This window comes from Pteropus vampyrus, unplaced genomic scaffold (genome assembly GCF_000151845.1).
Source record: "Pteropus vampyrus isolate Shadow unplaced genomic scaffold, Pvam_2.0 Scaffold263, whole genome shotgun sequence".
Classification (NCBI taxonomy): Eukaryota; Metazoa; Chordata; class Mammalia; order Chiroptera; family Pteropodidae; genus Pteropus; species Pteropus vampyrus.
Genome location: NW_011889044.1, coordinates 925,956 through 940,184, shown reverse-complemented (window position 1 = coordinate 940,184; position 14,229 = coordinate 925,956). Strand labels below are relative to the sequence as shown.

The following is a 14,229-nucleotide window of genomic DNA, read 5'->3' as shown; positions in this document are numbered from 1 at the left end:
TGGGAAAAAATTCCTTTATTTCTTGCAGCATGTTGCAATCAAGTGTTATTAAATCTTTACATTTTGTTTTCTGAATTTCAATTAATTTTAATTTTTGTCTCCCACTCCAATAATTTTAGATTTAATTCAAGATTGGTCTAGTGATAGTGCTCCAGACATTTTTTCATTTGTACCATATACGTGGAATTTTAAAATCATGTTTCATCAGTTTGAGATGATTTGGGCTGCTAACCAACACAACTGGATTGATTGTTCCACTAAACAACAGGAAAATGGTAAGAACTTTCTAAAAATTAGGTTAAGCCTCCTTTTCATTAAGACAAATACCAACACGGAGAATTGGTATTGATTTGTGGTTTTAGTAGCTACTGGAATTGACCTTTTTTTTTTCACTATCTTGCAAGATTCTCAGTTAACTATTTCAGAGTTTGTTTTGGACTAAGCTTTAGTCTTTGATTTTGTTTATTTTGTGTATTTAAGGCATTTTTTATTGAAAATTTTATTGAAGTTAAAAGTAAGTTTTCTTTTCTTTTTCCCTGTTTGCAGTGTATCTGGCAGCCTGTGGGGAAACACTGAATATCGATTTCTCTCTGCCTTTTACAGACTTCGTCCCCGCTACATGCAACACCAAGTTCTCCCTAAGAGTACGTATAATTGGGTGCATTAGTGAGTTTGACTTCCCAGGGCCCAGCGTTACCCCCTGCCCTTCCCATTCCCACCCCGAAGTGTTTTAGCTGTCCTCCATTGCTCACTAATCTTAGTGTCACAGAATTGCTGTCGTCTCTTTTTTATGGTTAACACAATGTTCTGCCATTCCCCTTAGTTCTCCAACTTACCCTAAGAAGTTGGGCAATAAAAAACAATCCCCTGAGTTGATTATTTTCTTAGCGCTCATTTCTAACCCCTGAGGCTGACCCGTCTAGCTCTGATGTTTACTGTGTCCATGACTCGATTTTATACTTCTCTGTATTTCATTCCTAATTGTAACCGTGAATTCAAGGAATAACCACAAATACCTGTCTTCCTTTTATCTGAAAGCCAACTCTTATGGGTTCAGAATTTTTAGGAACATTTAATTTTAGGGTATGGGCAATCAGTGGTAGCTGTAGTACTGATGGAGGTTATGGTGGTAAAAAATAGCAACAGTAATAATATGAGCAGCTAACACCTGTTAAAGATTTCATATGTGCCAGACACTATCCCTGGGGCTCTGAGTGGTCACCCGTTTGCTTTGTGGAACAGCCCTCTTGAGGAAGCTGTTGTTATTATTGTCTGCTTTGAGGAACAGGAAACTGAGGAGCCAAGTTCAGTAACGAGTGGAACTTGAACCAGGCGGCATGGCTTAGCCACTGTCCTGTGCTGCTGGCCAAGAATGCAGGCATCGGGGCGGGCAGGTTGGGGCCCAGAAAGGCGAAGGTGAGCCTGACTGAAGACCCTTCCGTGGACCAGCTCAGAGTTCCTAAATGCCAGTCGACGGACCAACACTAACTAGGATCAAAAGAGACGACTGTATTTTTAAAATTAATAAAAATAAAGAACATATTCCACCATATATTAGGGATAGGATTTTTTTTTTAAATTTTTTACTCAGTTACATATGAAATATCCATGAATACCCATGGAAGATAATCTTTTCACTATTTTGTGGAAAGTATACTGATTTTTTCCCCCCTGAACTTTCAAATCAGAATTTAGTCAATGTAAAATCTTATTTCAGTTATTTACCTGATTGTTCATTGTAGAATCTGCCATTTGAAATTTTATTTTGAATTTATTCTTAAGCTTATTATAGAGAGGTTTGGCTGTAAATAGTAACCTAACATGTTTATGTACCTATTTTATTACTTTGGGTCATTATAAATTATTTTTAGGGAGAAGATGTTGATCTCCATTTGTTTCTGCCAGATTGCCACCCTAGTAAATACTCACTGTTTATGCTGGTAAGGAATTGCCACCCAAGTAAAATGACTCACGATGCTGGTATTCCTGCCGAGTGTCACGGTGGCCAGAAAACCGTTAAGCCAAAATGGCGGAACATCACTCAGGAAAAGTGAGTACATGACGTCAGTGATCTGAGTCTTCATACTCAGCATGTAACTCGTTTGACTCTCTGTGTCTGGTGCTTGTGTACAATTAAAGGAATAAATTAAATACCTGACTAGAAACTTTATCTTTTACTCTTCAAAGAGCTGGTTGGGTCGAATGCTGGACTGTCCCAAGCGTCATGCTTACCATTGATTATACATGGCATCCAATTTATCCACAAAAAGCAGATGAACAGCTAAAACAGTCATGTGAGTATATCTAATTCGTACTTTAAACATCTGGTGTTATGATTGGTAATCATCGGAGGTACAAGAAAGAGATAAAACAGTTTGGAAATGCATCTATTTTGAAATAATTGTATACATTTAAAATCGTTTAAGGATTTTGTTATAGGTTTTTATTGAACATTTATCTCTGTATCAAAAGCTCGGCCAAGCTGTTTCCTGCTTACAGTGCCTCATTTCATCCTTAAAACAATTCTGTGAGATAGATATTATCATTGTAGAGTTGAGAAAATGTGCTCAGAGAACATAATTAGATAATTTATGTTCCAAGCTAGAAGCAGCAGAGCTGCACTATCAAGCAGAGCTGGACTATCAAATATATGTGTGAATATATTTAAAGCACTTAATTTTGTGGAATGTTAATTTCTTTAACACATTCGACATCGTATATCATAGTTACCCTGAAGCTGATGTGCCTTATTACTGGGGTCCAAAATGGAATTAGAGTCAAGTGATACTTTCTTTGTATTTTTCCAGTGAGTTAAGATTTAAAGAATAGTTTCTATAATTGTCTTTATATATGAAACTTGATAATGTCACACTATATTTAAATGGCTTTTTATGTGGAAACAACTGTACTTTAATGCCCAAGGATAGTTAAAGCCTAATCGTGACCCAGATTTATATTGCATGGACTTGACTAGTGCCGCTAGTGTTGACAGGGACTTTTCATGGGTTCTGTGCAATCTGATTTATGTACTTCTACACATACTCCAGTTTGCATTCTTGATTATCAGTCTTTTAGGGTTGTCTTCCTGGTATACTATAGGCTATATCAGGGTTAGTTGCTTTCGTATTTGCAAAATAAGACTTCTTAGTGGATAATTCCTTGAAGAGCTTCTAAGAGGTACTTTCCTCCCTTCAACAAACATTTTTCTCTCAATTTCTTCCAGTGTCAGAAATGGAAGAGACGATGCTGTCCGTGTTAAGGCCGTCGCAGAGAGTGTCGGACAGGGCGGTCCCCTCTCCCTCCGCCTCGTCACGCCCCCCTGTTGATCCCTCGGAACTGCCGCCCGATAAGCTCCACGTGGAAATGGAACTTTCCCCCGATTCTCAGATAACTCTCTATGGACCTCTGTTAAATGCCTTTTTGTGTATAAAGGTATGATTTTTAAAAGAACTTAACATTTTTAAACATAAGCAAGCAGTTCATGTCTAATTGAAATTGGGACCATTTGCGATAGCCAGCCAGTTGGATGATTTAAAGTGTTGAGAATATATTATATATGTTGATTAGACTTGTAGTACTAGACTCATTACAAAATTATGAGAAGAGTATACTCCTCAGTGCAGTGTTTTTTTGAGCATTTAGTATATTCTAGGAATCGTGCTAATTGCTATGAGATACAGGTGATCTGACATCTGTTGTCAAGGAGATAAGCTGGAGGAGTGGACATGTATGGACAAGCTTTAACACGCTGTAATGAATGCGGCATATAACACAGGAGAACCTTGTTATCTGAGGGTTCTTGGTGCCAGGAAAGGTCTTCTTCACGTGGCTCCATTACAAACAAACAACTTTATTCCACGGTAAATAATAATCAAGGATTTGTTTGGAGCTCCGTCTTCAAATTTGAAGCAAATACGTGAAAATAAGTTCATTTCAGGGTATGACAAATTTAGGTTCCGAAGAAATATGCACTACTTCTTAGGGCAAGGACTAAATCAAGTGTTAATTCATTTTGGTATAATTGTCCCACTGAAATTGTGTGATTGCACAGTGTGATAGCACTTAAAGGTTGATGTCCGTAGCACAATTGTGAAGAGAGGCTATTTTAAGAAGGGTGTGGACTTGGTCAGTTTTCTAGAAGTCGCTCTTTTAATATTCAGCTCATCCTTTGAAAACGTCCCCAGCATGTCCTCAATAATTCTTATTGACTTACTGTTCTTCCTAGGTAACGGCTCTAAGCCCTCCAGATCCTCACTTATCACCAAAAGCTTTACCTGTGATTTGAGCAGTTACCCAACATCACTTTTGGCAACTCCATGAAATTTTGCATTTTTCTAGGATTTTGCAAATTCATTTTGCTTCAGATGTTTATTGTACTGTTGGATGTTTACTGCATCTGATAATCAAAGACAGACTAATTACCCAAACATCGATAAGCACGAGCAGCAGAGTTACTTGCGTGAGTCTGATTCCGTCAGTGCTGACTCGTGTGCTCCCTCTCGCGGTTCACAGTGCAGGTGTTCTGCTAACAAGGAGCCCTGTCACGTACAGTGACAGAGGCGATCGATTCTAGGAGGAGTCTAGGATAATCAGAGTTAGCTGGGGAAGGACAATTGGGGTTTGCTAATAAAGACTCTGGAAGAAGTGTGGGCTGAATGGCTTTTGAAGGTACCTAAAATCTCAGTATTTGAGTTACTGTTATTACATTTACTAATCGACTTGATATCCAGAACCCTAGCCAGAAAATAAATGTGTCAATAACCAAAATGCAGAATTTACCAAAATACTGACTTGGTTCTAGTATTGAACAAATATAGCTAACAGTGTTAAAAGGAATATTTTAACAGTTTTTGATCACTATGGACAGATCACATAGGCAAAACTTAAATTCAGAATCAATGGGAAGAAAAAAAGGATTTCAATTAAAAATAAATTCCGATGCAAAGAAACCAGAATATTTGCAGTTCAAACACTAATGCATAAGAAACTAGGATGAACTACATGAAAAGAAGTTTTGGTAACTTTATAACACATGTTTTTGTCATCAATAACCAAAATTGGACACTTTTTAAATAAATTTATTTAAATTAGCTTCAAGTATACAGTACATTGATTAGACATCTATATTTTTATTAAAGCTGTTAAGACGTTCCTGTTAAATATTTCAACAGGACTGTATGAATCGTAGTGTTTAGCTAATTGGATTTAGCCAGTTGATTTTCGGTGAATTGATGTGCTTCCCCTGAGAGGTGTCCCCGGGTGTCACTGTTTCAGCACTCCGAGCAGCAGCTTGAAAAGCACTGACCCTTACAAGCCCCCAACGGTTTCTCTAGGACCTGGACTGCAAGTTTTTCCTATTACCGGAGGTGGTGTTATGAAACTTTACTGTAAACTTCTATGACCTTTTGTGGGCTTTTTTTTTTTTTTTTTTTTGCTACAGAATATTTATTTGCTAAGCGGACAAGAGTATATCTTAAATATATGTATCTTTTTTTTTTTTTCATTTTAAGGAAACAGACCTGATGCTTTTAATTACATAAAATAGGTTTACAAATTTTGAACTCTAAGGTGAGGAGTTATTGTTACATATCTCTTCTGATAGCATTTCTTAATGTTTGTAGGAAAACTACTTTGGGGAAGATGACATGTATATGGATTTCGAAGAGGTGGTTTCAAGTCCCGTTCTGTCACTGACGACGTCGTCCAGCTCTGGCTGGACTGCCGTCGGAATGGAGAATGATAAAAAGGAAAGCGAAAGTTCGGCCAAGCCCACCCATCCACTGGCCCTGCGTCCTTGGGATATCACTGTCCTTGTGAACTTGTACAGAGTGCACGGGCGTCTTCCTGTTGTAAGTGTGTACAGATCAGAGTAGCGTCAGTGGACCGTGAGCTTAGCCAGCACAGGAAACATTGTTTGCGTGTGTGTGTTTCGTGATGGGATCGCTTGAGCATTGGTGATTTCACTTTCTGTTTTTCTTCTTTCACGCGAGCTGCTCCATGCAGCTAGAGAACATTTCTTCATGGCACTGAGCTCATGGATATCCCAGGACTGTAGAGTTTCTTAGCCTTCATCTCCAGCCGCAGACCAGTTTGAGGCCTTATGGTGGACCTAGTACCAAATCAAGAGTCAGGCTTGGCTTTGAGGTTGAAGTACATCAGGGGTTTGGAGCAGCCCAGAATCCTGCTTCACCCCAAGGGGGACCTTGAGGCTGCCTTGGAACGAGGTTGTGTTGCCCAGAGAACCCGGGCCGTTGGAGCCAGGCCAGAGAGGGAAGGGTGGCCCTAGAGCTTGTGTGGCGCACTGGCTCCATGTCACACACCAGGGCTGCACAGCAGAGAAGTCACCTCTGGTGCTTAGTGGCCCTAGAGCCCTTACTGGGGTCCAGAGTGATTCTGTTCATCAGGAAGCACTGTTTCTCTTTTTAAAAAAATCTCTTAATTACATGAATGTAATTATTATTTTCCTGCACTTCCTTGGTCTTCAGTTTTTCTCCACCTTGATTATGGTATTTTGTTTGACTTTAGCACGGAACCACCGATGGTCCTGAATGTCCCACGGCTTTCTTGGAAAGACTATGCTTTGAAATGAAGAAAGGATTTAGGGAGACCATGCTACAGCTTGTCCTGTCTCCCCTGACCGTGTGTGTCAGCGATAACTATCAGGTAACGGGAAGCGAGCTGTGCTGGAGGCTCAGGTTCATTATGACTCTGTGGGGTCAAAACAGTGCATTAGCCTCTGTGCATGGAACAGGTAGCTCTCCACACCTGCAGGCTTTTAGTTTAACCATATTGAGGAGTTTTGTATGTGCATGAGAGTTTTTCAAGAATCTCTTTTCTTTTTCTTTGCTGTTCCCTATTTGTGATCCCAAACAATTATATTTTATATCTTTTTGTTTTTAGAAATGGAAAGAAATACTCTATATCTTTCTCATTTATTTATGGAAGGGAAAAATGCATAAAATCTTGGTGGATTTTGCTGAAAATCACCACCTAAGCATTAATACTAACCAGTACCGTGAATCTTCAAAACATGAGCACCTACATGGTCACTGATTTATTCTTTTCATGCAACATGCTTACAAGATATTTTGTTAATTTTTTCACGATATCCCTGGGAGTCTTTTGGAAGACAACTAATGATATTCATCAAATATGAATCATTTACGTTCCTGGGCAAATTATCACTTTATTATTATTGTTTTTAAATGCCAGATGGCTGCTTCTGGCATCTACCACTGCTGTAGGGCTCTTCCCTCCTTTAGGGAACTTGTGTGCTTTACAGATGTAAATGGATTTTAATACAATGCAAAGTAAAATTATAAATGGGGGGATGAATCCAATAACTCTCACATCGTCCATGGACGATAAGTTACTCTGGATTCAGTGCAGTAACTGATCATCTTCTTTAAAATAGTATACTACCTTTTCTTGCCATAACTGATTATATTTTTCTACATAGAACTTTAATTTCTTTTCGTAGATGTATATATTTCACATATATACATAGTAGCTGAAACTTAACATATGCTAGTTCTGCCACAGAATGTTTCCTTTTTTAAACTTTTATTTCAAAATAATAGTAGATTCACAGGAAGTTGCAGAGTTAGTACAGAGAGGCCCTGTGTCCCCTTCACCCAGTTTCCTCCATGCTGATCTGTCACATAATTATAGTGCAGTATCACAACCAGGACACCGGCATTGGTGCGATGTGTGTGCCTAGTTCTGTGTCGTGTTACCCCATGTAGATTTGTGTAACTGCCACCGAAATCAAGTGGCAGAGCTATTGTATCGTAAAGACCTCACATACCTAACACTTTTAACTGGCTATAGAAACCTGAAAAATACCTCTTGGCCTCCTCTCTAACTAGCGGGTCACTAGGGTTGGTTGGTCTCTATTCTGGGAGCTGAGTATGTGGAGAGGAAGTCCATCTCCTTTTTTTGATCTGTTGAGGAAAATAATAAAGTTAAAAGAGAAATATCTCCTATGGCTGAGTTCTGAACATCTTAGATGAGCATCTGTCTTGCGAGTACCTGGCAATGCTCTAACTTCTATTTTAATCACTGCATTTTCAAAAGACTTTACCAGATACAAAAAAACGCTTTGTTGAGCTCATTATGAGAGTTCACATCAGCCATAATTATGGAGTCATCAGCAGGTGTGTATGGTGACTCAGGTATACGTGTGGTTTATTCGGTCCCCAGAGAAGGAATTCGTGGAGTAGAGCTGCGGGGCGGTAGTGCCAGACTCGGTGATGCTCAGTGTCCCTGACGGCTGGCCCGGAAGACAGGGCGCTTTCTGTGTACAGTCTTGGAATTTGCTTATCTGCTTGACTTGCTTACATTATGTGGTGCTGGCGTGACTGTCTCTAAGAAATCTTTTGTCTCTGTGCTGTCTAATATTCTGTCACCATGGCAGGCTTTGCACCCTGACAGCCCCCTGGTCAGTCCTGGGTCACTCACCTGTGGATACTTGTTCCTAGTAGCTTTAGTCCTAACTTGGGGCCTCAAGGCTCGGGATTTGAGGCGCTGGGTGGCTTTCTGTGTCCGATTCAGGAAATCACACGTTGTATTTCACGATCATCTTACGACACATGTTCGTTCCCAAGGGCTGCTGGAGCAGTGGAACCGCACTGCGTGGCTTAAAACAACAGATATCTCCCCTTGTGGGGCTGGAGCCTAGAGGTTGCCGTCTGGTGTTGACAGGGCCATGCCGTCTCTGAAGGCTGTCGGGGAGGACCCCGCCGTGCGTCTCCCCAGCTGCTGGTGGCTGCCAGCAGCCCTGGGCGCTCGTTGTCTGTGGCACACCATTCCAAGCTCGGCCTCCGTCCCCACATGGCTTCCTCTCCGTGTGTCTGTGTGTCCCAGTTTTCCTCGTAAAGGCCACCTGGATCCACTGTAGCCCCATTTTAACTCGATCACACCCGTCAAGATCCTATGCCCAAGTGAGGTCTCATTCATAGGTACCCGGGCTGGGGGCTTGGACATGTTTTGGGGGGACACCACCCCATAACATGATGCAAGCCATAGTAAAATTTAGACTGCAGTGTTTATTGGCGTACTAGGTTGGCTATACCTTTAGGACAAGCTGAGATCCACCTGTGTTATTGAGCTAAAAGGAAAAAAAAGATCACGGACACTGTATACTGAGAATTTGGAAGGCTGCAGCAGACCCCCCCCACCACTCTCAGACAACACCTTAGGCAGCGGATGCCGGAGAAGGGCGATTTCATTATGTGACGCAGCTTCAAGAAAAGGAAAATGTGTCAGAACATTTTCTGGAGCTATATATTCTAGTCACAACTTGAAATTTCTTTTGAAGAAGTCCTTATGAATCGGATTTGTCCTTCTTAAAAAACTTTTTTAAAGTACGCATTTCCCAAGCGTACTGAAACCAGGAACCCCAGCCCTGGGAGGCGGCGTGCACACACGCACTGAAGAGACCCCGTGCTGAGGTTAGCTTGGGGGGTCCCTGTGAGCCGTCTCGTGCGTGCTGAGGTCTGAGGACACTGCACAGCCGCTCCGTCAGCAGGGTCTGCTTTTTGTGGTTATCTGTTCGGTGCAGTGGGAAGCATGGTGCCCACGACAAAAATGGTCTTTACCCTCATCAGCCTGATGGAGAAGATAAATACCTGGGCGGGGCGGGGCGGGGTGACAGTGCAGATAAATAATTTCACATGTGACAGGTGCTGCCCGGAGAGGTGCGAGGGGCTTCGCAGGCATGCAGTGGTCTTGAGACGAGCACATTACAAAATCTGCCTTTTTTAAAGCTCTCTGGTCCTTTGTAGAGTATGGAGCGGAGAGAGGGAAGCGAGGGCCGGCTTCGCGGAGCCCCTGGCAGGAGGTCTTCCTGGATCAGGAGGATGGCAGGGAGGTGGGCGGTGTCAGTGCCGCTGAGAGCCGGGGAGGTGGAGCCGCAGGAGCTGGGGAGGGCGCTGCCAAGCCTGCTGGTCCGTGTCCCCTGTGGTACCCTGGGGAGTCAGCGCTCCATGCAGAACCCTGCTGTAGCGCTCACGCTGTAGCGTTCCGAACGGGTCCATCTCAGCCGTTTTCTCTGAACCGTTTGCTGCTTTTTAGTGGTGTTCGCATGATTATTCTCTGTAAGGCAAATCTGTCCTTTTGTATTTACGTAGTTCCTGAAATCTGTGCGGAAGATGGTTTCGGTTTCTTTTTCTTGTTCTTTACTTAGTTGTCCTAATGGTCTTTATTGTCCCGTTATTTTCTCCTTTTTAGTATTTTAGTCTCGTGATTCCTGCCGTCCCACAAAAGATGGCCTGTTACATTCCCTGTCAGAGCACTAGTTTCTTTTTATTCGTCAGGGCTGTTAGCAGTCAGAGATCCACATGCTGCTGTGGCTCTCGTGGATGCCGTCACTACAGAGGCTTAACTCGGACTCCTCTTGTGTTCAAAGTTGTGCTAAGAGCTTCTGGATCCTGAAGGCTTATTTTCCACATGGCGTGTTTTTCCTGTCTCTGGAGGGAAGAGCAATGAGACGTTATAATGCGATTTTCTGGTATTTCTTACATCCTTCTTACTGTTTTCAGCAGCGACCCCCGGTGGACGAGGTGCTCAGGGAGGGGCACATCAGCTTGTCCGGTCTCCAGCTGCGAGCGCATGCCATGTTCTCGGCAGAAGGTCTTCCTTTGGGAAATGATTCGTTGGAATACGCGTGGCTGATCGATGTGCAGGCTGGGAGCCTGACGGCTAAGGTCACGGCCCCACAGGTACGGCTCTCACAGAACTAGCTCCTGACTTCTTTTTCCTTTGCTCCCATGGCTCCGAGAGCCAGTCGTGTGCCTGTTCGAATGCTCGCTGCGTGTCCCCTGAGGGCGTCCGGTGGCCACAAGGCCCTGTGGTTTTTGGACAGATGTCGTTCTCGGCATTCAGCATTTTCTTAGCAATAGATGAGTCAGAGACAGGTTTCACTTTTCCGAGCGACACAAAACCGACGGGTATGTTTCATAGGTCTATATCGTACTTTAAAGAATCCGAGACTTTCTTTGGGAAGAACTCAGAATGAGATATATATGTTACATATATATTATAGAGAAAGTACATATATTATTAAAATTATATTTGTTCTCCACTGTTGGAACAATCTTCCCCAGTATATAGAATAATTTTCTAAGAACTTTGCTTTTTTATGTAGTTCTTAAGTAGGATTTGAAAATAGCATTTATAGTATTAAGGATTAGGTAGCACAGTTCTTTGCTTGTTATGCTCCAAAGCAACATAATGTCATTTGTACCTGCTATTAATAATGTAGATACTGGTTTAAAAAAGTAAAAACATAGTTACTAGTAAGTAAACCTGGCCTCGAGTGCTCGTCGTGTCCCTTGTATGAGTCCCCTCCCCTTTACCGTCCCACGTGGTCTTTAGGAGACTTGGAGGCCTTAAGGAGTATTTAGTTCTAGAAATGGACCACCGAATAGTTGAATAGCCATTTTACTCTAAAATTTTACCCGTTGAGCCATATATTTATGATGTTTAGCTTATAGATGCATGTTTATCTTGGCATTGCAAAAACTGGAACGTGCAGAAATGTACATACTCAATTTTAATAAAAAGTTACAGAGTGGGTATGAAACATAATTTAGAGGTAGATAGTAGCAACGAGAAGGTGAATAAAGAATCTAAGTACCTTCTATATCTGAAAGAAATTGATGGAAGACAGCAAAAATTAAGATTCTAGAAATAGTAGGAAAATGAATGGAATTGCAAAAGGGTATCTCATATAAAAATGAATGAAAAGAAATACTCAGTGCTCACTGGCCTCAACTATCCTTTCTTTATTATCCACCATTTCCCGTCTCTCATATGCACTGAAGCATGTAACAAAACAGCGTGTTTCCTGCCAACCCTGTGAGACTGGACGCAGTTCCTTTAAGGATTGCTGGAATCTCACGTGTCCATAAATTACACTTACTAGAAGACGAAACATTTTCTTCTGTACTAGAATGTTGGCATCATGTTTATGATTGCGTGGGTGCTGTAACATTCATGCCATTCTTTGTATGTTTTAAAGGTGAAATTCATGTTTTCTAGTAGTTTAAATTGTGTGCTTTTTAGACCCAAATCTTGGTGTGTTTATTAACGACTCTAATCAATTTCAAAATTCAGAATTTTTAAACATGGCAAGATTTGACAAATTGCTATATGGTTATTTAAGCTTCTATTTACATGAACAAAAGTGCTTTAATCTTCAAAATGCCTGATTTTCTAAAACTACAGTTCAAAATGATAATTAAATACTCAAAAATTTTACACTAAAGGTTGGTTGATTATTAGGTAATAAATTTTAAGTGCTTTTCTATGCCATATAAGTCATATAGTCATATATGCCATATAGTCATATAAGAAGAAAGAGAAAACCTTGAAGAAAAGTATTTTGCTCTAGAAGTTGAAATGAGTTTGAGTTTTTATTTTGGCCATGTATTTTGTCATTCATAAATGAAAAGTAATACATGCTTATAAATGATGTCAAGGTAGAAAATGATATTGGCTGACAAGTAGATTATATAGCAGCAGGTATAAGATGGTGTTTGGGTTATTTTAAGCTGTGTTAAGATTTTCGATTGGCCTCTGAGCTTCGAATGTGCGTTCAGTATGCTAACGGTGTTGTCACCCTGTCACCGCTTGTTTGTAGCTGGCTTGTCTCTTGGAGTGGGGGCAGACATTTGTTTTTCACGTGGTATGTCGGGAGTATGAACTGGAAAGACCCAAATCAGTAATAATATGTCAGCATGGAATTGATCGTCGGTTCTGTGAATCCAAGGTACGTTAAGAAATGTGCTAGCGTATTATAAACATTTATGAATTTTTTAAAATGAAAGATTGAGATGTGAGTTTTAAATCAATTGCACAGTCACTAAGTAAACACTATAGTTAGTTTTTTCAATCATGAAAATTATTCCTGCAAATCATAGCCAGTTGCTATTTAGTTGTAAGTAGCTAACATATAAGGTAATTAGTGAAACATTCATTCACAAATAAATGAGATACTATGAAAAGCATATCTCATCTCTTACATTTTCACTGTGAACACTTAGGTCTTGTTGCTTTATTACACTAACTCTTGGGGACACGGCCATACCTTTATGTAGACGACGTAAAAGTCGCAGCAGGAGGCAGTGCCAGGCCCTTCCGTGGCTTCGTTGGCAGACCCCTCCGGAGCACACCTGTTCTCCCGGACTTGATTGGCAGTGCTGGGCATCTGCCACGTTTCCCGACTCCAGATCTGAAGCTCTTTCCACAGCGGTGCGGTCCGTCGACTCAGGCTCCGTACAGTCACAGGAGTCCCTGAGACCGTGTGCGGTAGCAGTGACGTGCAGTAAACACTGTTCTTATGAGTGTGGGGTGGGGAGCATCTTTTTTTTCGGGAGGAAGTATGCTCATTTCAGAAAATCTGGAAAACATGGCAGTTTCAAGAAAGATAAGTAACTTACCCCAATTCTACAATGCAGAGACAACCACTGTTAATAGTTTAGTTTTTCTTTCTAGTTTCTTTCCTATGTGCCTTTCCTTTTTTCTTTTGCTGTATAATTTTTATTTGCTCTTATATGACTGAAAATTGAACGTATTCATTCTTTTAATTTTATGTCCAAACATCGGTAACTCATGCTTATTTACCTACAATAAGGAAACTGGTATAATCGGCAATAAAATTAGTTTTTCTTGTTGCCAGCACATCTCCGGGTCCACATGGATAATTCACATGGGCTCGTAGGCATCTTTTTTTTTTTTAAGAGTCAAAAGTCTTAAACAGTAACTTTCTGTTTTAAGACTCAAAGCTTTTATGTTACTTAAAAAATTTTTAAACTCTGTTGAGGCATAATTTACATATAACATATTCACCCTTTTTAAGTCGTAGAGTTTGAGTTTTAACAAATGTGATACATACGGGTGTAACCATTCCTATCAGTGAAGAGCATTTCCCTGTGTCCCTTTGCAGTTAGCCACCATGTCATGCAACCACTGCACTGGTATGCTTTGTCATTTTAGATTCCTTTTTTTAAGGTCTTTTTTGATGGAGGAAATACATTCAGAGTCTGCCACTGATGAGCAGTTACGTGCTTTTGGGCCGTTAACGTTACTCAGGGCCCTCTGCCCAAGGAGTTTGTGGAAGTGGCTGATGTGTATGTTTTTATCAAACCTAAACATGACCAAGTCTGTGTTTTAGGAGAAAAATTAAATTAAATCCGCGTGGATTGTCGTAGATACCATAAAATTTAC

At 40.9% G+C, this 14,229-nt stretch overlaps 1 protein-coding gene across 1 annotated transcript in view; it reads left to right on the top strand.

The window, feature by feature from the left end:
- KIAA1109 (KIAA1109 ortholog) overlaps window positions 1–14,229 on the top strand; it is a 146,012-nt gene that overhangs the window by 33,637 nt on the left and 98,146 nt on the right. Inside the window, exons 14-22 of the mRNA XM_023520429.1 lie at window positions 120–275; window positions 547–644; window positions 1,872–2,050; window positions 2,188–2,294; window positions 3,224–3,432; window positions 5,622–5,849; window positions 6,526–6,663; window positions 10,542–10,721; window positions 12,644–12,772. Coding sequence (XP_023376197.1) covers window positions 120–275; window positions 547–644; window positions 1,872–2,050; window positions 2,188–2,294; window positions 3,224–3,432; window positions 5,622–5,849; window positions 6,526–6,663; window positions 10,542–10,721; window positions 12,644–12,772 — 1,424 coding nt within the window. The remainder of the gene's footprint in view (window positions 1–119; window positions 276–546; window positions 645–1,871; window positions 2,051–2,187; window positions 2,295–3,223; window positions 3,433–5,621; window positions 5,850–6,525; window positions 6,664–10,541; window positions 10,722–12,643; window positions 12,773–14,229) is intronic.